The sequence below is a fragment of the Triturus cristatus genome, chromosome 7 (assembly GCF_964204655.1).
Source record: "Triturus cristatus chromosome 7, aTriCri1.1, whole genome shotgun sequence".
Taxonomy (NCBI): domain Eukaryota; kingdom Metazoa; phylum Chordata; class Amphibia; order Caudata; family Salamandridae; genus Triturus; species Triturus cristatus.
Genome location: NC_140590.1, coordinates 1,771,322,041 through 1,771,345,280, shown reverse-complemented (window position 1 = coordinate 1,771,345,280; position 23,240 = coordinate 1,771,322,041). Strand labels below are relative to the sequence as shown.

Genomic DNA, 23,240 nt, shown 5'->3' with positions numbered 1-23,240 from the left:
ATTTTGTAATACAGTTTTAGTTGTGTTTGCTAATGTTGTCTTTAAATGTATGATGGTTCGAATATATATATTTTTCAGTAGGTTAGGGTATAAAAAAAACCACAATAATGTGACTTCTTGTTGTGTGTGTTCTGCTTTTGGGGTCCCGAGTTATCTGCCAGATGTGTTTATGCTTTCCAAATGCTTACCTTCCAAATGTGTTTATGCCTTCCTAATGCTTACCTTCCAGATGTGTTTATGCTTTCCAAATGCTTACCTTCCAAATGGGTTTATGCCTTCCCAATGCTTACCTTCCAGATGTGTTTATGCCTTCCTAACGCTTATCTTCTATATGTGTTTATGCCTTCCAGACACTTACCTTCAAGATGTGTTAGCCCACAGCGAGCGGTTTTAGATACCTGTTGGTTTTCCCTTTATTGGTAGATGGCTGGCATTATCTGAAACTCAGAGCTAGGAAAATCTAACGGGGTGTCCCAAATGAGGGGAGGGTACGTAACATCTCAGGTAGTCAGAACCGCCTTCTCCGCTTCTTGCATCACAGCCTATATAAGCTGTGCCTGTCGCTGAGCTGCATTTGAAAAGCCAAACCCAAGAAACTCTCCGATTTCTAAAATCATAATAACACTTTGGCGATCAAATTGAAAGAGTGCAAATGGCAACGGAAATGTCAAGGATGCAAGGTACCATGATCTGTGAAAAATATCTCAGTAATAAATTACATGTATTTCTGCAATACATGCATTGAAAGATTAAAAAATCTGTTTTTTTTATGTTTCTTAAATACTATTTTGTATTCTTTGTCTTCCTCAGGGTGTTTTTAATATCTGTGTTTTTCAGGCTGTATATAATGGGATTACATAGAGGTGTTAAAGCAACATATAACAAAGACAACACTTTGTTGTATTTTACCGAAACCGTTGATGCTGGTCGCATGTACGTAGAACAGATAACTCCATAAAATAATATAACCACAGTGAGGTGGGAGGCACAGGTGGAAAAGGCCTTGTGTCTCCCCTCTGTAGACCGGATTTTCAGGATTGTTGAAATGATGTTGATGTAAGATGTGATAGTTAAAGCAAAAGGTGTTACGCCGAGTGTAAGACCAAGTACGTAGCTTGCTGTCTCAACAGCACGAGTGCTGCTACATGAAAGATTTGTTACAGCTGCTAAGTCACAGAAGAAATGGTTGATTGTGTGAGACCTACAGAATGAGAGCCCAGATATTAGTACAAAGTGCGGTATTGGGTCTAAGAAACTAAATAACCAGCAGCCGGCAGCCATATTCATGCAAACTACATTATTCATGGTTTTCACATAGTGCAAAGGATTGCAAATGGCCACATATCGATCATAAGCCATGATCGCAAGAAGGAGGAATTCTGTAGACACCATGGACATGAAAAAAAACACCTGCAGCAAACATCCATTTAGAGAAATGTGTTTTCCCACCAGAAAGAAGTGAGCCAGTGTGTTTGGGAAAATCATTGTTGTGAAACAAATGTCAACAAAAGCCAGGTTTGTGAGGAAAAAATACATTGGTGTGTGCAATTGTATGTTGGTGTAGACAATCACCATGATCAGAAGATTCCCCACTAGTACCAAGAAGTAAATAAGCAAAAAAGCCAAGAAAAGTGGAACTAGAAGTTTTGGGAAATCATTAAAACCCACAAGGAAGAACTCAGTCATTGTAGTTTGATTTTCTTCTTCCATGTGTCTTGAAATACAGTTTTCCAGTGTTAGCAAGGATATCTGCAATTAATGAAAAAAAGGAAACTCAATACGCTTCATGCACCGTTTTGGGTGAGAAAATGGATGCGGATGTCTGGTGGTCTCATTTGATATGTTTACTATCAGAAGAAACTTATTGGATTGGAAGCAAAACATATGGGTCAAGTAAGCCAGTTCTAATTATTTGTACTATACATTCTTTTTTTCATTTTCATGGGGCAATAATTCACCTGCTTGGAGACTATTGCTAATTTATAGTTTATAGTTTGATATATTGCAGCTGTAACTATTCAAAACATTTGTAGAAAACACAATCAATTGAAGTAGCCACCAATAAGAAAAGTTCTAGATTTTTTTAAATTAGGTGATGGCTGACCTATTACGAGTTTCTTCTAACTGCTGTATTACGAACTAATCACGGTGTCCGGTCTTTCGGTGGTGGTCAGTACTTTTGCATTTGTATCAATGCAAGTGTGAATTTTCAACTGCATATATGTTGAATGCACACATATGCATGATACAAGTGGAAGCATATCATCTACCCATTGCCGTAGTCTGGTCAATATGTAGCCAGTCCTGGCAATGAGTATATGGTACAAAAAGGACTTACCTGTAGATTGATGCAGACAGGGTCTTATTTCTCGGGGTGAAGATGCTGCTGTGAAGGGGGGACCTGGAGAAATTGATCCACGTTGACTGCTGCTGGAAAGAACAGGAAAGTAGTGAGTATGCACCTCAAATCCTTTGTTTCTGCCAACCATTAGACAGTGGGCCTACTACCGCAGTCAGCTTATGGAAAAGTCAACTGGTAATGCAGACGGCTATGTAGCTCCCCTGTACCGCCCTATGGCAGCTGCTTTGCCTGACCATGACTCTGGAGGTGTGCAGTTTAGTCGTGGCCTTTGCAAAGTCTAACAGACCATCTCCTAGTACAAAAAGTGGACCTTCGAGCTTACTGCAGTCGGACCACAGGTATGACAGTTCATGGACTGCTGAACTCATTATAACATTTTATAACATGGTGGCGTGGAAGAATGAACATCTCAATATTCCCTAAGGGTACAATTAATTACCCTATACCAGGCATATAGTCCCCTTTAAATTTAAATTTCTACATCAAGAACCACATACCACTCAAATGTCCTTGTTAGAATAGTTCTTCATTGTACTATTTTCATTATAATGAGACAAACTGGTACATACATAACAAACAATAAAAGCAGAAAAATAGTAAACATATACACTCATACATACATCCGCCCTCTTGAACAAACAAGGGACAAATCAACTGTACATTGAACAAATCATCATGTGTATGTTGTCACCTGAACCCCAACTACATCATGTCAGTGCTTGCACCCTTATTAATATTAATGCACTGTGAGGTAATCTTATATACACAGAGGGTATTCACTGCACCCCCTATAACAATGTATATATGTGTATCTCTACATCTATATAAGAATGATTCATGAATTAAGTTGATTCCTCCAGTCATAAACTGTCGACGCGTTTCAGTCCCTATTTCTTCCGGGCCTCATCAGGACGAGGGAACAACTTTGCCTCTTGCAGGTGTAATGACTCTAGAGAGCGGCCCCTTGGCTACACATAGTCCTCATGCTTCACAACTTAGTTAAACTGTCTGCGCTCTTAATAAACTGTGGCTAATCCAACCCTTTTAATTTTAGACATTAAGCCCCGCCGTGCATCACATATAAGGTAACTTTGGCTCGTGGCCGGTAAAATACTCGTCGTCCTCAGAAGAAGATCGCAGTCAGTTTAGTTCGCAATCTACTGGCCACTCGTATCTGCTTCGTTCTCGGGAGCCACAAAAGGTATCAGAGCACTTTACATGAGCACCAGTTTTATTACAGATGATTTATTTTTGTTAGGACGGGGTGATTAAGTGATTTCCCCAGAATCACAGGATGTTGAGCATCGTTGCCGGGACTCAAACCCGGTTCCCCAGCTTCGAGGACGACCGCTCTAGCCCTAAGGCTTCATCGTCTTCACTACCCTTTGGGTCAACCCATTCATCCACTGACTTAGCAGAGGTATCACCCGGCAACCATTACTCACTTGAAATGTCTTTCACATTTTGCTTCAACCCACATTTTACATAGTTTTACATTTTTCATTCACCAGTGAATAGCCTCAGCATATCAATACAAACTGCTTTTCTGAGTTGTTTTAAAATAACATCTTTCAAATGCATTTTTGGAGACACAATGAGCAGGAGCTGTCAAGTGTTCCTCAGCACATAAAAAAATAGATTTGTCGGCGGGACCATTTTGGTCTCTGTTTAAGTGGGAGCTCTGCTGCCACCCACAGCGCAAATCAGCCATACCTTGTATTTGTGTTTATACAGTAATGTACTTCAAAGCAACATGTTATGCATAGCAATGAGAAAGTACAGAACAAGACCAGCATTGGCAAGAAAGCAGCTTACAATCACTAGAAGCAAGGTTAGTTAGATAACATAAGGAGAGAGGGTTAATGAACTCTAAATGTGGACATAAAGAGTATTCCATAGTGTGGGTCCTGAAATATAAAAAAAACAGACTCTGAATGAAGCACACAGAGGTAGGGAAGACATAAAGGAAATTAAAAGTGAATGCTGTCTTGTGATGGTGTGTTGTTTGGTGTTGTTATGATTTTGTACTGCTTTACTGCAATGCAATCTTTTTCTGCTGTACTGTGCATATTGTTCTGTGTTCACACTTTGGCTGTCGTGTTATGTTGCACCCTGGTATGTTGTTTTTGTTGACTTTACAGTTCATGTAACAAGCAAACATTTACCACTTTCTAAGGGGGTTAATATAGCACAGCTCTAGCTCTTCAAGGAGTAAGCCTAAAACTGTGGCAGAGACCTGTCTTTAAATTAGAATGTTATGTGACGGTATTCCACTCAAGGCAAATCAAAATGGCAAAAGAAGCAAGAACATTTTTGAACTTGGAACCTTATAACACACAATGTCAAATGCAAGTGGTTTGGGGGTTTGTTTTTGTGAATGTTTCTAATTTGAATGTGTATTTGGAATAGTGTATGAGAACAATCAATAATGGCGCACAGGTGAACCAGTGATTAATGATTGTTAGTAAAGAGTTTAAGGCATGCACATCATTTAGAGGTCACAAGGGGTTGTAACAGCAAACCCTGGCTTGATCCTTGTGACCCCTGGCACTGCCTTTGAAACCCTGGCCTTAGATGTAGCAAAATAAGTGCCAGGAACACAGGGATAGCTCATCCTTATGGTGGTCGGTTGTGGCTCCACTCACTTTGTTTTCTCTCAGATCACTGGCATATGACCTTTCGTGGCAGCCGAGGTGTTAGAAATCTGGTTTCTGGTAGGCAGAGGTACGCAACATGTCGAAGCAGGAACCAAAAATCTAGTCAGTGTAAGTCAGATACACATAGTTGGACCTGGCATCTTTGGTGTGTTCCTCCCCTGCCATTTTGCTTCTGACCTTCTGTTTTTGTCTATGTGTAGCATTCCATTTTTGCAGGTGTTAGGCATCAGGGCACTTTACAACCGCTGTCCAGTGCTGAATTTCAAGGGCTCCTTGTGTAAATGGTATATGTAATTGGTTATCCGGGATTGGCATATTGAATTTCCTGGTAAGTCCCTAGTAAAGGGCACTGTGTGCGCCAAGAGCCTGTAAATCAACTGCTACTAGAAGGCCTGAGCACTAATTGTACCACCCGCGTGGGTAGCCCTGAAACCATGTCTCATACCTGCCACTGCAGTATTTGTGTGGGCAGTTTCAAACTGCAATGTTGACTACTTGCCAGGCCCAAACCTTCTCTTTTAATACATGTAAGGTCCCCTAAGGTAGGCCCACGGTAGCTCCATGGTCAGGGTGCAGTGTACTTGAAAGGTAGGACATGCACTGGTGTGTTTTGCATGACCTGATAGTGAAATACTGCTAATTATATTTTTCACTATTGCAAGGGATATCTCTCCCACAGGTTATCATTGGAGGTGCTCTTTTAACCTCTTATAAGTGGAGCTTCCAATTGGGAAAAATGCATCTGTAGTAAAATTGTTTTTTAAATTGTTTGATTGTAAATGCCACTTGTGGGGTGCCAGAGAAGCCAGCAAGCAAGATGGCCGGCAAAATCCTTCCTCCAATGAGGCCATGGAGGAGTAGGTTTGCTGGCAACTGATGCCGCATGTGACCCAATGCCAGACAAGTCGCTGCAGAGTATAACAAAAAGATGAGAGCTGGAACTAGCGAACCCTAAAACTGAGACCTACCAAAATGGCGTCTGTGGGGGTGTGTGGTGAGGAATCCAGAGCCGGCACAGTTTACGGAAGAACCACATGCTGAAAAGCAGAGCAATAAATGGAGCGGGCCACATCCGAGTAATTTATCGGCTTACAGCCAGGAGAGGTGAGCCATGATCTAACGCAACGTCACTGACTTAATGGCATCGGGAGACATGAGCAGTCTCTCTGACGGAGTTCGGAGGCAGTGTCCACAGAGACAAGAGACTGCCGCGCTGCTGTAGAACCGCACAGGAGGGCTGGGCTGTATACTGGTGGCACTGGGGGTGAGATTGTTGGGAGCCGGCCTTCTAGAACTGCAAGCACTAAGACAAGATCCCTTTATTGACTCTGAAGGTCGGGGGCTGTAAATATATAAATGGCCAAGCCCAGGAGGCAAGCAGAAGTGGGACAATAAAGGCTTATCGTATATTGCAGATCCCTTTCCCCTGGGTGGACCTGAGGGAAAAAAGTTGTGGGCCCACACTGAGTTGAAGTGCGCATTACGCTAGAAAGGTCTGTTCACTACATCAGTCCTGCCCTGCGCTGTGCCACACCCCCACCAATGAAAAGGTGATATGGCTATGAGGTAAACAGAGGGCAAACAGGCCAAAATCCCTTTTGAGCCTCAGACATCTGCATGAGTGCCGGCTGGGGACACTACTGTGAATATGGCAGAGGGGCAACCATCACAGACACAACCTGAGGATACTGACATACGCTCACTGCTACTCACTATGCGCAGAGCCTAACTTCAATGGAAGTCAAAATGGATTCAATTAGTATGTGCATAGGATGTTATCACCCAGAGACTGGAGAAACAAGAAAGGCTCATCAGCGGGCTGAACAGGGGATGTCTGGCCTGGAGGATGAATCCATGCAAAGAGGAGAGTAGTTACAGAACATGGAACACCCACTGAGAGTCATTGCAGCTAAGAACAAGGACCTCGAAGCATGCGCACGTAGAAACAACATCCGCATTCTTGAGGTTCCCGAATCCACAGCGACCGGGCTGATGGAAGAATATGTGGCATGCATGCTCATGGCGATATTTGATGCCTTGACCCTCTTCAAGCAACTGATGGTGGAAAGGGCACACTGCTTCTTAACAACCAGTCCCTCTTCAGGTTCCCTACCCAGGCCTATTATTGCAAGGCTGTTAAATTATCGCAAAGCAGTTCTGCGACTAGCCAGAGAAAAGCGCACTCTAACCTGTGAGGGAAGCTCTGTGTTAATCTAACCCGACTTCACGATGGCTGTGCAGGAAACTCACAGAAAATTTCTCCCAGTGAAAAGGAAGCTAAAGCAAGCTAATATTCCCTATGCTATGCTGTATACTGAGAAGATTTGCATTACATTTCAAGGCAAGCAGCACAGTTTTAACACCCCATAAAAAGAACATGAGTCCCTCAAAAGAGAAACTTGATGACAACCCCCAGCTAATGGAGATACACATGAGTACAGATCTGCATCCAGGCTCTCCAAGGTTGGCTGATGGAGGGACTTTGTCAGCAACCGGAATCAGAGTTGTCACAGTGACCTGCAAGCACGTCTTTACTCTGTGCCTGGTCTTGTTGCATGCGGACTGCCCTGTCACATTCGGACGGCAGTCAGCTTACATTTTCTTTTTCTATAGGCCTGCCTCATTGGGGACCGCAATGCTTGGAGTCAAGCATGCTTACATACTATCCCAAATACCTTTGTTAAGTCAAGGGGTACTTCCATGGTCCCTGATGGTACCCCCCAGAGGGAATTCCCAGTAAGATGTTATTAATGGTTAATACTCTTTCCTATTCTGCATTCCTCTGCTACACCTCACCTCTTACCTGCCCTTTGTGTGGGTTACTCTTTACCCTGTTTCTGCTATACTCTACTAGCATTCTTTCACTGACATCTTCTTGTACTCTGTATGATTTGCTGGACAGCTTCCTTCATACATGTTTCGACTGCTACAAAAGGGCAAACAGTGAATTCTCTTTAGTCATAGTTCGAACTTACTGTGGGATGGGATCAGCTGGCAGGATTGGGCTGCTGGTGTGGGTGGGGGAGGAATGGGATTGGAAAATGTTGTTGTTCTTTTTCATTTGTGTGCACTTCATCGCTACTCATTGCCATGTAAGGATTATACAAGCAGTACACACATGCTACATATTCCATGAGACAGGGGCACATATGAAGCACATGACCCATGATTTTGACAGACACCTCTGACGGCCCTACTTACAACTTTCTGACCTGGAATGTGCGACGCCTGAGAGACCCCCGTAAGCGCAGGCACATACTAGGATACCTTGACAGATGCAACATTCAGATTGTAATGCTGCAAGAGATGCATCTTGACCCGGCCATGCCGATGCATTACGTGCCAAGATGGGCTTCCTTCAGATGCTTTGCTTCATATACTACTTATGCTAGGGGAACAGCTACCCTGATGAAAAAAAAATCCATAACACTCCTCCGGCTATTTTCAAGACCCACAAGGGAGTAATGTGGGGACATTTAGCCTCATACTCCATCACGCTGGTTAACTGTTATGGCCCCAACATCAATGATGCACAAATTGTTGGGGACTTATCCTAAACATAGGCTCCACTCATCTAATTTGCATGGGAAATTTATATATGATGTTGGAGCCCAGCACAGAACAATCCCTCGGCGTGCCAGGACCGCAGAGCACAGCGGAGAACATAGAGGGGGATCATAACTAACCATCAACTACTAGATACCTGGAGGACGCTTCACCCTACATGCAAATAGGGTACATTCCATTCTAGTGTGACTCTAGCTGGTCGAGTATTGACTACTGGATACTGTTGTGTGGGCTGGACATGGGTCACCAAAGTGGAAAACTTGACGTGCACATATTCTGATTATTCCCCAATATTTTTACAACTTCATCTGCTGAGGTCAGCTGCCCCTTATCGGTCATTGATATTATCTCCCACAGCCCAGCTAGATGCATGTTTCCGAGACGAAACACAGCAAGAAATAGGAGGCTTTTGTACCAGAAAAATGAACTCAGTGTCAACGATAGGTGTGGTCTAGGAGGCCTTTAAAATCACAATATGAGGCATCTGCATTGCAAAAGGGAGCAGTATTTTACGGGACATTTGGGGAACAGTCCGGAAACTAGAAGCAGATATTAAGGTAGCTGAGGGTCAAATTACTGGTGCACTTAAGGGAAAGAACTTGCCTTAGAGTGCCAATTAGAGGCTGAGTGTGAGTGCTTATTCAGGGATAAATATTGTCGTGCTCGCCAATATGGTGAGGGTGAGCGGCCAGGAAGAGGCTTGGCATTAGTTGTACATATCCCCGAGTTTTCCAGCTATGTGCTAGAGGTGGAGGATGGGATCGGGTCTATACACAGAGATTCTGCGGATAGCCTTCAGACTTTCACCACATATTACTCCACACTTTACTCTCCATGCAGGAGTTGGCCGATGGATGTGGTCTCCTATCTAGAAGATACTGCATTGGGCTGGCTCAGTGACATGCATTCTGAAGGTACACATAGAACAGGATTATGCAGCAATGGTCTAATGGCGCGCTTGGGCCGGATGGACTGGCTCTGGACTTTTCTAAGTGTTATGCAGGGGCCCTTGTCTGTTTCCCTAAAAATGTTTACACAAAAGCAAAATAAATAAAATAAACGGGGATACTCCCGCCTTCAATGAAAGAGGCTATGATTATCTCCCTTCTTAAACTGATGAAAACTGCTACTAAGTGCGAGGGCTACAGACAGTTATTCTTAATTAATTGCGATACCAAAACTGCTGGCATGAGTAATGGTAAATTGACTGGTGATGGAGCAACTGGTCCTACCTGACCAATCAGGGCTTGTGCCAGGATGGGCAACTTCCCATACTCTGCGCACGTTGTTTGCGTTGCTACAGCATATAGACCCAGAGCTGGCTGCGGTGGCTGTATTTTTAGACGCCAACAAGGCATTTGGTTCTCTAGAATGGGACTGTGCACAATGTTACAATGGATGGGATCCCCCTCCTTCCTAGCCTGGGTGTCTCTTTTGCTGGTGGTGAAACTCTAACAGCAACATAGGGAACATGACCTGAGATATCCTACCCGGCCTCTGCTGGTCTTGCTCTATGCAGATGACATCACCCTTTACATCAGAGACCCAGACGTCAGCTTGAATTCTATCCTTCGAAAATTCATCCAATTCAGAGAGGTTTCAAGTGAAGCAATTAATTGAAGCAGCTCCCTGATGTTCCCTCTCACCCCGATGCTGTTAAATTTTCACTTGATTGGCAACTGACATGGTGTGATTCAGAGATAAAATACCTTGGGGTATTGTGTCCCGGGAGAGAGGAAAAATGCTAAGGGCAAACTACACCACTGCCATCAACTCGCTTAAAGCGGCTATATCGCGCTGGATGTCTTTGCCCTTATCCCTGGCAGGGTGCATATCTTTAATCAAAATGATCATACTGCCAAAACTGTTATACCTTTTCCTCAATATACCATATCTCCCTGGGAGACATTTCTTCGACACTTTGCAGACGCAGCTGATTAGATTGGCCCTGGGGTGGCAGGCAGCCCAGGATGTGCTGGGACAAACTCACCGCCTCTTTGACAAAGTGGAATTTGAGGACCCTGACATGTAGCTCTACTATTGGTGCGGTCAGGCCCATTTTGCGACATACTGGTACAGACCACCACCATTCAGGCCCCATTTAGTGATAAAGCAGGGCTATAAGCCCCAAATCCCACTACTGCTTTCTTAGGGACAACGCCCCCACGTGTAGGTACCTCCTATACAACAATGGCTTGCACGTCCCGTTTAAGCCAATGACTGGCAACCAAAAGGGGCAAACCCCTACTATATACTCTGCTGGCTCTACTCCCTTGTCACCCTCTGACCCTCGTACCTCAAAAGACGGTATGTCTCAACATGCTGCTAAGGCAGAATATAAATACTTGGGGGGTTCTCTATCATGAAGGGATATTCAAAGATCAACAAACACTACTGCAGGGCAAAATGGCAACACCGCTAGAGTTTTTTTTAATAAATATTAGACTTAGGCATGATGTCAGTGCAGCTAATTTCACCTTCCTACAAGAACCTCCGACACTACGCACACTACATATACTGATGCAAGCATTGGGTCCTGCACACATGTTTTCTTTACCATACTGGAGTGCTCAGTCAGAGGGCCCAGAGGGCCAGTGCAGCACTCGAGCTAGCTCGGACTCTGAGCTAGGCCCACCACTTACAGATAAACATGCTGATTTATATACTTTTATGGCCTCGAGCTGAAATGAAGATTGTATGATGATGATGATAAACAATGGCTCTATTGCTGCAATCAAACAGGGAGGATAATAACTAGCAGTCACCTGTGAATCATACATTACAAGTATATACTATGTGTCTATTATACTCTAGCAAGACTATGCAGATATAGGCTATGATCGGATGTCCGCTGTGCTAGATGAAGAGGCAAAGGAGAGAAATTTCTGCACCTGCCATGTGGGTGCACCGTAATACAGGATTACTAGATAAAGTTGTCAGCTGCATGGTCACGCATGATAGATACGCACATACGCCTTACCCAAGTTATGGCCCTGTTGTATTGCACAGAGGATATTGATTCCCTTTGCAAAACTAAGAGTGGCATTTAGGTGGGGGGCGAGGCGTGAGCCAAAATTCAAAAAGTGGATGGATTATTTCATTTATTGTAAAGACCAATTATACATCTATGCTGAATTGTTACCCCTGACTTCAAGACCACGCGGCATTTGGGAACCACTACAGACATATCTGAGAGGGCCATGATTGTAACATGGAGTAATAGGCATAGCCACATTATAGACTTTAATGTCTGAGCCACACAAGCATGAAGCTGCATTGCATGGGCACCCCGTATGTTTGCATGGCAAACCCTCGCATCTGAAGAAGAAACTTTTGCTAAGCGAAATCCTATGTTGTTCCTAATATGTATGATCTTAGAGGGGGCTACGGGAGCAGCACGGATCGGCTCCTGACATAAGAGACATTGACCCAGGGGGAATTATTAACACATATCCCACCTTTCTCTAATGATACAGTCTATAACTGTGGCCACAAGATTTAACTGTAAACTATGGCAATGTGGACATTTGCAAAACCCAGAAAATGTGAGTACTCTGTTTGATATTCTTTCTTATTTTGAAAATCCAATAAAGAAATAAAAAAATTAAAGATATGCCACTTGTAGTAAGTGGCCATTTTCTTGCTTTACCATTCTGTGCCTCTGTCTGCATGTAGAATCCATGTCTGAGGGGGAGGTGACAATGGGGCTGTTTGGCCATTCATTCTACACAGTCACACAAAGGGAGCTGTGGTATGCCCTGCATATACTTAATGGGCCATCTCCAGGCTGATGGGACTTCCGAGATAGACTTGTGGGTGGAGTTGTCATTGACACCTAAATAGGGCTGTGCCTGTCCTCACACAAAGCTGTCTTCACCCACCAGCAGTTTGTCTGAAGGCAGGCCAGGGAAATAAAGAGTCTTGTGCACTACAGAAACTGTCCTTTGAAGTTTGCCTACTTGAAAGGCAGAAACTGGTATAAGTACTGGAGATGTGACATCATAACTTCAGAACACTTCTGGAATAAGAGGACATTGTGCCAGGAAGAAGAGCTGAATGATGTAGGAGATTGTTGCTCTGTTTGCTGGCCTGCTGCTTTCTGCTTCTGTCCTGGGAATGAAAGGACTGGACTTTGCTTTCTACATTTTGCTTTCCAAGGTTTTTCAAGGCCTTGTGTGTGCTTGGCTCCTGTTAAGAAGTCTCAGGGCACCAAAGACTTCATTTGAAGCCCCTTAACTCCTCTGCTGGGAGTTTTGACCTGCCAAGTGGTGCTAATTCCAGTTCTGGGACTCTCAGCACCAGTTTTTCCAATGCAGCACCACCGTACAGTTGATAAACCAATGAAAAACTAATGCATCACCACTGTGCGGCCAAACAATCGATGCAGCACCTGCCGTGCGGCTGAAATATTACAGCAACTGGATTCCCAAGCTCTATGTCACCAACGTCACCAAAATCAATGGCGCATGCTACGACTCTGGTGCAGGCCCTGCTGTGCGGCTGAAGAATTCGACACATCACCTGCTTTGCAGCTCGGAAATCGATGCAGCGCCTCTTCCACCGCCACTTGCATCAACCCAGGGCATGTACATTTTTGACGCATCATACCTGTGCACCAAGTTCTTCATCAAAGTGGACCAGCAGAACCAAGATCACGTGTCCAGACATTGACACACCATCTCCCCTCACAGTAAGGAACCGACGCATCACCTCCCCTCACAGTAAGGTACCAATGCATCACCTCCCCTGTGCTGCAGTAAGGAGTCGACGCATCACCTACCCTGGCAGTAAGAAACCGACACATCACCTCTGCTGGGAGTAAGGAACAGATGCATTGCTTTGCTTTTCCGGCACTTCTCGGGCACCACCCCAGCATCTGTTTTCATCTTTAATTTCGACACATCCCAAGTACTTTGTGCTAAAAGTGAAGCTTCCATAGTTTCTTATGGACTGAAATATTTTGAACCTTTTTAAAGTGATATCTTTAACTGTGTATGTTGCATTTGTGTAGTTTTGGTCTTTTTTTATTCAGATAAATATTTGTTCATTTTTCTAAACTGGTGTGGTGTCCTTTTATTGTGTTTTTGTTGTGTTACTGTGTGTGTATGAACAAATGCCTCTGATCTAAGCCTGACTGCTTGTGCCAATCTACCAAGGGGGTGAGCAGTGGTTCTCCTAGCTGTGTGACTCCCTTAACCTGACTAGAATAAGGGTTTCTACTTGGACAGGGTGAAAACTTCTGCCAACCAGAGCCCCCCATTTCTGACACACACCATAAATTATTCTGTGTTTACCCTCTGATAGCTTGGCAAAGAGAAGTCAGGCTTTACTTAAAGGTAAAGGTGTAAAGTATGTGTGCAACACTTCAAACAGTAAAACTGTGAAAATATCACCAAAATCACCCCACCAGGTTAAAAAAATATATATGATTTCTATAAATAAAACAAGACCAAAACAACAAGAATCCAATCATTAGAAGTCGGGATATGATTTATTAAAGATTAAATGTAAAAATAGCATTTAGAAGGAATAAGTGCCAATGGGAGTAATCTGGTTACACTGGACCGGTTCAACGTCAAGAGTTCAGGCCTACCTTAAAGAAACATGGGTCAGATACAAAAGCCAAGCAAAGTCAGTGGAACAAAGCACTATAATTCTGTTTGCAATAGCGAGATTGAGGGTGCAGTCGAATGATGCGTCGGTGTCGATCTCGCTGTCAAGATGATGCGTTAATTTTCTTCACACAGTTGTGTTGATGTGCCGGTTCCAAAGACAATGCACTGAGCCTAGAGGTGTTGGTTCTGTAGACAATGCCACAGGTTTCTCCATGCAGTCAAGGGGATGAGTTGATCTTCCCATACTGCGGTGGCAGTGATACATTGGTTTCAATGCATTGGTTCTTTAAAGCGATGCGCTGGTTCTGAGCATGATTTGCGGTTCCTGCTCCTGCAACAGCAATGATGCGTCTGTTCTGCTACACGCAGACAGGAGGTCCATTGGTTCAGTTGGAGCAAACACTTGGGTCCAATTCCAATGGACCAAGCACAGAAGCAGGTGGTAATAATTTAATGTCCCTGAGGCTCAAAATCAGGAGGTAAGCCCTTGAAGATCAGTCTGGGTTTAAGCAGAGTCCAGTTCATTTCAATTAAAGCAGAATCAGAAGGAAGCAGGCAGTAGCACAGCAGAAAAGCATTTCTTCCAGAGCTGCAATCCAGCAGAGTGATAGACCTTGTAGCAGCACATCAGTCCATCTTCCTGATAGAGTTTCTTTTTAGGTCAGTAACCCATTACTTATGCCCAGCTGTGCCTTTTAAGTGGGGTTGAAGAAGGGCTTTACGGAGTGTACAGAGGTCCTTTCTTCCTAGCCCAGACTCATTACAGGGGGGAAATCAACCCTTTATGTGAGGATAGGACACTTCCTATTCAGGGGAAAGTGTCAACTCCCCCCTCCCCTCATGCCCAGGATGAGACATCAGGATGCAGATGGGCACGCAGACACACCTAACCCTTTCTTGATGTGTGGTTGTCTACAGGGAATGCACAAAGCCACCTATCACTGACCTTAGCATTGTACTAGAGACAATTTGTTTCTAAAATAGTAATGTTAAATCCAACTTTACCAGTAAAGAGGATTTATCATTACCATTCCACAGATATAAAATATGATAGAACTACTCCTTCTCAAACAGGAATTGCAACTAAAAAGTGTAATACGGAATTCCCAATGTTATTGTACAAGAGGAGTAGGCCTCACAGTAGTGAAAAATGAATGTAGGTGTTTTTCACTACCAGGAAATGCAAAATGTAAAATTACATGTCCTATCTTTTACACAGCACCATGCCCAATGGGCTATCTGGGGCCTACCTTTGGGATTACATATATGTAATAAAAGGGGTTTTAAAGGCATGGCATGGGGCTTTAAATACCAGGTAAACGTGGCAGTAAAACTGCACACATAAGGTCTACAGTGCCAGGCCTGAAATATGTTTAAAAGTCTACTTGTGTGGGTGGTACAACAAGCGCTGCAGGCCCACAAGTAGAAATTAATTTACAGGCTCTGGTAACAGGTAGTACCCTCTACTAGGGACTCACAGATAACTGAAATATTCAAATTGTGTTTTAACCAATGTAACCATGTTTATGGGAGAAGCACATGCACTTTAGCACTGGTCAGCAGTCGTAAGGTGCTCAGAGTCCTACGGCCAACAAAAATAATCAGTAAATAGAAAATGGAAGCAGGAAAAAAGTTTGGGGGAAGGCGACTCTAAGGCTGACAGGTCTGACTTGAAGTGAGTAAACCATGCTTTTAAATGTATGTCGTGTGCTTACAGGTGATTGTGTTTATGCTAGAGAGAGAGTGTGTGTGTGAATGTAACTGCATGTGTAAGCATGTGTGTGTGAGTGAAACTGAAGGTCAAAGGATGTGTGATGCCACTTCTGATACTGCCCGCATTTTGATGAATTGACATTCATGCCAGGTTCTCAACTTTAGCGGAAACTGAGCTGCCTATTGTTAATAAAGCTCTTAATTCTGCCTCTGATAGTATTGCGCCTCTTAAAATGCATTCTAATAATAAACACTGAACTAACACACAATGGCATACTCCAGAGTTGAGACAGGAAAAATCATATTGTGAAAACTGGAGAAACGGTGGCATTGGACTAATAATATTTGTGACTGAAACATATATAAAAGAGAACTTACCAAATACCATCAGAACATAAAAATTGCTTGCAAAACCTATATTACTAATCAAATCAGAAACACTGGAAGTTTGCCCAAAGATCTTTTTAAAGTTCTAAAAACCTTTGCTAATCCCCTGGCTTGTTCTCAGTTAATCCTTCTCAGCAACTTTGCAACTCTTTGGCTGAGTATTTTGAGGATAAAATCAAGAAAATGTTTCAAAATATTGTCCCACTTATCAATCAGCTTAAATCTAAGTTGAACTTTAATGCTCCCCATTTGAACGATGGACACAGTTTGAAAAAGTTTAAAGTTTGACACTCCTGCTCTTGAACGCATTTAAGGTGCCAAATTAAGGCTAAATCCGGATCTCCTTCTGATACGTGTCCAGCTAGGATCTCTGTGCGTCTTGCCACGCAAATCTCGCCAGACATTAGTTCTTTGTTTAATGTGTCAATAGAGTCTGGGAACTTCCCTACTGCCTGTAAATCGGCACAGATTATGCCTATTCAAGAAAAGGCCAACTTGTTTTTTTCAATACTCTCTAACTATTGACCTATTTCTCTTCTTCCTTTTCTAGGTGGAAGGTTTTATAAATAAACAACTGACAGGCTATCTTGAGGAAAACAACATCTTAGACCCCTCTCATTTTGGTTTTAGGTCAGAACCCCACACAGAGACGGCCTTGGTTGCAATGGCAGGCTCCATTAGATGTTCTCTAGATGCTAAGACCCCTATTATGCTGGTGTTATTGGACCAATCAGCAGCTTTTGATACTGTTTCACATGATAAGCTGATGTTCAGGTTAAATGAGATAGGGGTATATGGAACTGCTCTGAAATGGTTTCAGGATTTCCTGTAGAACAGATCTCAGGTGTTTTCTTAGGGTGACTTTAAGTCGCGCACAATGATGGTTGATAAAGGTGTGCCTCAGGGATCTTGCCTGAGCCCGACCTTGTTCAACATATTTGTAGCCCCATTAGCCAAACATATTAGATCTTTTGACTTTGAAATCCTGTCCTGCGCTGATGGCGCACAGCTGGTCATTTCTTTTGCCAACAATGTGGACAAAGTGAAGGAATCCTTTTCACATGAGAAGAAGGCAGTGGCACATTGGATGTTAGAGAAATACCTTCAGCTTAATGCTGAAAAGACAAAGATCATGATCTTTGGGAAAGCCCCAAAAATTGTGCTCCCAATTGGTGGCCTCCTAAATTAGGCACCACCAATTGGGAGTCCAAGCCTTGAAAATGAAAGAACAGATTCTATCTACAACGGGCAACTGCTTTTGCATGTTGCGGTTTTTAAAGAAAGCCTTGCCTTTTCTTCTATTGGCAGCTAGAAAGACCCTGGAACAGGCTCTTGTTTTCAGCCAGCTTCACTATTCTAATGTGCTTTTGGCTGCTGCCAATGAGACATTACTCTGTAAACTGCAGGTCATGCAGAATACTGATACAAGGCTCAACTGTAATCCCCCTCCAGGAGATGCATTACGTCCCCTCTCAAAAGCACTATACTGGTTACCCGTCAGAAAGAGAATTATATTAAAGATCTGTATTCCCTGCATGCAGCGTCAAAGGTGTGGAGGCAGATCCTTCTCCTACTTGGCTGCTGCTTACTGGGATCATTTGCCCTTGCACATTGAAATCTGTCCTGATTACATCGAATTTAAGAACATTCTGAAAACTTACTTATTTTGTGTTTCTGTTACTGATTTATTGTCCTCTTGCATTGCATTAATTTAACGATTAACGATGACCTTACAGCAGCAGAGGTCAGTGGAGGGAGTTCCATGGGGCGGAAAGGCGGGGCGGGGGAGGGGCAGGGTGGGGGGTACTAAACACCGGAACATGGATAATTGGAAGTAAGTAAACAATTAAATAAATAAAACGAATTTCGTAGCGCGCCCTGCATCACAAAATGCGGTGCAGCGCGCGCTACGCAATTCGTTTTATTTATTTAATTGTTTACTTACCTCCAATTATCCATGTTCCGGTGTTTAGTACCCTCCACCTTGCCCCTCCCCCGCCCCGCCTTTCCGCCCCACGGAACTCCCTCCACGGACCGCTGCTGCCTTACAGTATTTCTGAAGCATATCAAATGTCACATAGCAATCCACATAAAAGTTAAACAGATATTAAAGAAGAACATTATAGAACCTCATCAAGTAATTTATGCTCACTCATTGTACTTTTTTGTATTGACTTCCATGCTATAAACAAGGTTTAAAAATGTGATAACTACGTATTACATAGAATTGATAAACTCATTGACAAGTTAGGGGAATCCCAATATATTTCCATCATTGATCTCAATAAGGAATATTGGCAGATTCCTGTATGCCATGAAGATAAGGAAAAGTCTATATTTTCCATCCCTTATGGTGTTTTTTGCTTTGCAGTGCTCCCTTTCATTTTGCATGTTGTGCCTGATACATTCCAGACCCTTGTCATATCTGTGTGATATCTTAATATTCACAAAGACTGGGCTGAGCATTTAAAATACCTAACAAATGTCTTGCATTCCTTTAAAGAAGTGGGGCTTCACATAAATGCAAATAAAATTTTGACTGGCATAGTTTAAGGTTAAATATTTGGATATTAATTAGGAAATCGACTAATAGAACCATGAGAAGAAAAAGTCAGTGGAATCACTTTCTTCCCTTTCCCAAAAAACTAAAGAGTCATATGTGCCTTTTTAGGTATCTTCGGCTACTACAGATGTTTTTTTTTTAACTACAGATATCAGGACCATTATCTAATTTGTTACAGAAGTCGACCTCTGGTAAATATTTCCTTCAATCAATTATCTTCTCTAAACCGGTATTCCAATCACCTGTCTTTAACTCCACCTTCATTTCTCAAACAGATGCCTCAAAAGTTGGTGTAGAGTCGTGTTAGACCTGCCAACCTAACGGTGGACTTCCCCCAATCTTTTTGCCTGCCTCCTTCATTTTTTTATCTAGTTTTTGCTGGTGATAGAACTCTGTGAACTTTGCCACTGCTGACCAGTGCTAAGGTGCATGTGATCACTTGTCAAAACATAGTAACACTGGCTTATCCCCAAATCATATTTTTTATTTACTTATCGGTCCTTAGTAAAGTGATACTATATGTTCTCAGGGACTGTAAATGAAATGCTAATAGTGGGCCTGCAGGACTTAATTTGCCACCCACTTAAGTAGCCCTTTAAGCATGTCTAAGTCCTGCCATTGCAGCCTGTGTGATCACTTTTATACTGCCATTTCGGGTTGGCAAAATAAACACCCTGCCAGGCCCAAACCTTCCTGTTTCATAAGGTACCGGACAGCACAGAGGGCAGGGTGTAGTGCATTTAAAAGTCGGGCATATACGTTTACATTTTATATGTCCTGGTAGTGAGAAAAACATTGGAGTAACTGTTACAAAGAGATGATGCTGGAAGAGTCACAAATATTCTTTATTTTATCTCTCCACCACCACAGATCCAGTCAGCTGTCATCAGCTGTGGAATGTTCACACTAACAAGGTCATGGGGCATTCCAAATGGGGTATAACAGTAACCTTTTTGGATTTAATAGGCTATAACCTCCAAATTGGAACAGGTAGACAATTCATGTGTAGGGTCTTTGGAATTGTAATGAGAAATCCCCTCTTATGGGAAAGTCTTATTTTTAATTACACTTTTAGAAAGTTGGCATTTTTCTGCCATAGCCATTTGCAACCTGTAGCCTGACTCTGGGGCACATGACTGGATGCAGCTGACGGTTGGACTATGTGTAGTCCTGCTAGACAGCCACACAATATAGGGAGCTTAGCTGTTGCCTGATGGGCCATTACAAGCAGGATGGAGCTACATAACAACTTAACACGTGTATTTGTAAAGTGCACTTTCACCTCGAAGGGTATCTTAGTGCTGAATAACAGATGTTTATTGTTACCTAACTCACTGGTACTCATTTTATTGATCTCAGAAAGATGAAAGGCAGAGTAGACCCGCCAGGATTGGAAACTTTGACCATGAGGTCAAACACAGGCCCCTACAGTGGACGCATTAGTCCACTAAGCAGCATATCTGGCTTTACACTTGAATAAGCTGCCTTCACCCAAAGGGCTGCATAACTCTGTAGTTAGTCTGGAGCAAGTAAGGCAGGACACCTGCGCATTTTCAAAGGAGAACCTCTAGAAGCTGTTCCTACTTCAAAGGCAGAACTGGGTATAAACATTCAAGCTCAGACAACAATTCGTCAATACACTCCTGGACCTATGGAACTCTCTGTCAGGAAGGAGGACTGATGTGGTGCTGAAATGACTGCCACTATATTGAACGCCAGTTCTCAAGGACTGCTGTCCTGCTGTGCTGATGTTATGCCTGCTATCCTCTTGCCTGGGTGTGAAGTAGCAGACCTGCATTGATGAACCCGGGACCCCAAAGTGACCCCAAGGGCTAGTTGGCTGGTCTCCTGACTTGAGCGTCAGGAACAGAAGGATCCAACAACAATGACACCATCACCTAGACTCTGCCATCATTGAGTGCTGTACCCTTGAAAGTGGACCTAAGGTGCTCTGCCAGCCCCTGTGGACCCAGATGAACCAACACATCTCCTCTGCTGCGTGGCACAACCCTGAGCTGATCCGAAGCCTCCTCTCTGCTGCACAGATCAGACCTGCACAAAGAAACGCATCACCTTTAAAGCCTGAGGTCCCTTCAGATCCACTGCTGTGCGATACATTCTTATTGCAGGTCCTCACATCACTCATCAATGGCAGCCTCGAAGACAAACTCCGCATCGCAGCCTCCTCGCTCTTTGGAACTAACACATTTTCTCGACTGCGCAGCACATCCACGTTGACAGACTATGCATCACAAGCCCTTGTTGACTGATCTCAATGACACAGGACCTCACACCACAGCTTTGCTGCATCTCAGAACTGATGCACTGCTTCCCCATATATCATTGCAACCCTTCGCAAACCAGGATTTAAGGTACTCTGTTCAGGGGGCCTAACTGGGTTCCTGTAGCCAGCCTGCATTCACATTACAGTCAGCTTGAACTTGTGACTTTGTCCAGGTCCTGCACCACCAGATATCCACAGTTGAGACTTTTGTGCTTTTTGGAACAGTTTTTTCCTGAAAACAATTAATATCTCCAGTTGTACTAATTGGATTTTTATCATTTTGGTCTTGTTTTATTTATTAAAAATTATTCTGTTTTATTAATGTGGGATCCTTTTGTGACGTTTTTTGACTGCATTACCTTTCGAAGTGTTGTAAAAACACTTTACACTTTGCCTCTGGATTAAACCCAGATCAGTTGACTGGGGGTGAGTGTTTGATTTGCTCAAAAGCTCCGTCCATCAACCCCTTTGGTATCGCTCGAGTTAAGCCTGACTGCTCTCTGCCAAGTTGCCTGAGAGATGAGCACAGGTTAATCTAGGGTTTGCTGTGACTTCGTCCTGACAAGGATTGTGGTTGCTGTTTAACCAGGGTCCCCCCTGTCAACAAGCAACTCAATTTCTTACAGGGCAGTGTTATCACAAATAAGTAGTCAGAATGAAGAAGCACCCGTCTTCCAAAAGCAGTGACAAAATATTTCCCAGAGAACAAAGGTATCCCGCAATAGAGAAGGAATGCTCAGCAATAAACTGGGCATAGAGAATCTGTAACGGTATTTTGAAGGACATACTTTTGTGTTGTGTTCTGATCATGCACTTCTTACTTGGAATAAGTGCAAACAGGTGAAATGATCCAAAAGTTTTAAGGTGATTTTTGTCTCTACAAATTTATATATTTGAGGTTAGACATCAGAAAGCCAATCAACAAATCAATGCAGATTTCCCCCTTAAAATAATCCATGATTTTTCCCACATTGAAAAGTCTAACAGAGAAGGAATATCAAAAAGATCATAACTTACCTAGTGGCTTTGTTCTGACCACTCTTCTTTGCTATGCATGAGCACCTAGGGAAAGACAAGAAACAATATTAAATAGAGAAAGGATAAGGGAGCCGAAAGAAAGAGAATAGAAAAGATACTGAAGAAGGTTTCTTCCCCTTCAGATTTTCAATCCACACAAGTAGGAAAGTGAAGACAAGGAGAGGAATAACAGAGAGGAGGACCCAGTACTCTGCTGTTCAGGCGTGGAAAAGAACACAAAGGAGAAGAGAATTTGGCTGATGAAAAACAAAAAGAAGTATGACATTCCCAGAGACATGGGGAAAATGGCATCTAGAGACCCTTGATTGGAGGTAGAAAGGACTCTGGGAAGGAGAAATCAAGCAGATCCAGCAGCTCCTGGTCCAATCTCAGACATGAGATGATACCGGCTCCTGCGATGATACTAGAGGGGTATGGCTGTCACAGGTGATTGCGGTTTTAGAAGCTGGACAGGTGGGTCAGGCTGGAAAAGGAGCCCTAGGGTGTGAAAGACATACAGAGAGGGAAACACAAACATGACAGATAAATCAATGTAGTCACATGTTTATGGTTTACTGGTGTGTTGGTGGCGATCCCCCATGTGTACTATGTGTTTTCAGTCAAAGTCAAACAAATACTGCCTAATAATTAGAGTACTTGTTTCTAGAATTCTATGTTATTTCATTTGTGGCTTTCGGGATTCATTTTATTTTTATTTACAAATGTTACCACTGCCACAAAATGGTGCCTAACTTCAAACCTTTGCCAGAAAACAAAGAAGAGTGAAAGCAAGAAGAAAGAAAATAAATTATTCAGAATTATGACTAAATGAAAAGAAAGAACATCAAATAAAAACTCATTGATTTTCTCTTACTTGGAAGAACACTACCCAACACTGACAGCAGAGAAACTTGTCTTCAGAAAGCAATTCTCTACAATCTGATTAAACGGAAACATCCTTTATCTTGCAGTAAGAACAACGATCAGCCTCTAAAACAAAGGCACTACCTCTACTGGGACGTTACCACACATTACTTTACCATGCAAGTTGTAACAGCGACTTGCTGTAGGAGAG

The 23,240-nt window shown here is 43.0% G+C and overlaps 1 protein-coding gene across 1 annotated transcript in view; it reads right to left on the bottom strand.

The window, feature by feature from the left end:
- Positions 1 to 783: 783 nt before the first annotated feature.
- LOC146813044 (olfactory receptor 5V1-like) overlaps positions 784 to 23,240 on the bottom strand; it is a 160,801-nt gene continuing 138,344 nt past the window's right edge. Inside the window, exons 3-5 of the mRNA XM_085620060.1 lie at positions 22,166 to 22,210; positions 2,339 to 2,427; positions 784 to 1,749 (exon numbers count right to left, since the gene is read on the bottom strand). Coding sequence (XP_085476186.1) covers positions 784 to 1,710 — 927 coding nt within the window. The 5' untranslated portion in view covers positions 1,711 to 1,749; positions 2,339 to 2,427; positions 22,166 to 22,210. The remainder of the gene's footprint in view (positions 1,750 to 2,338; positions 2,428 to 22,165; positions 22,211 to 23,240) is intronic.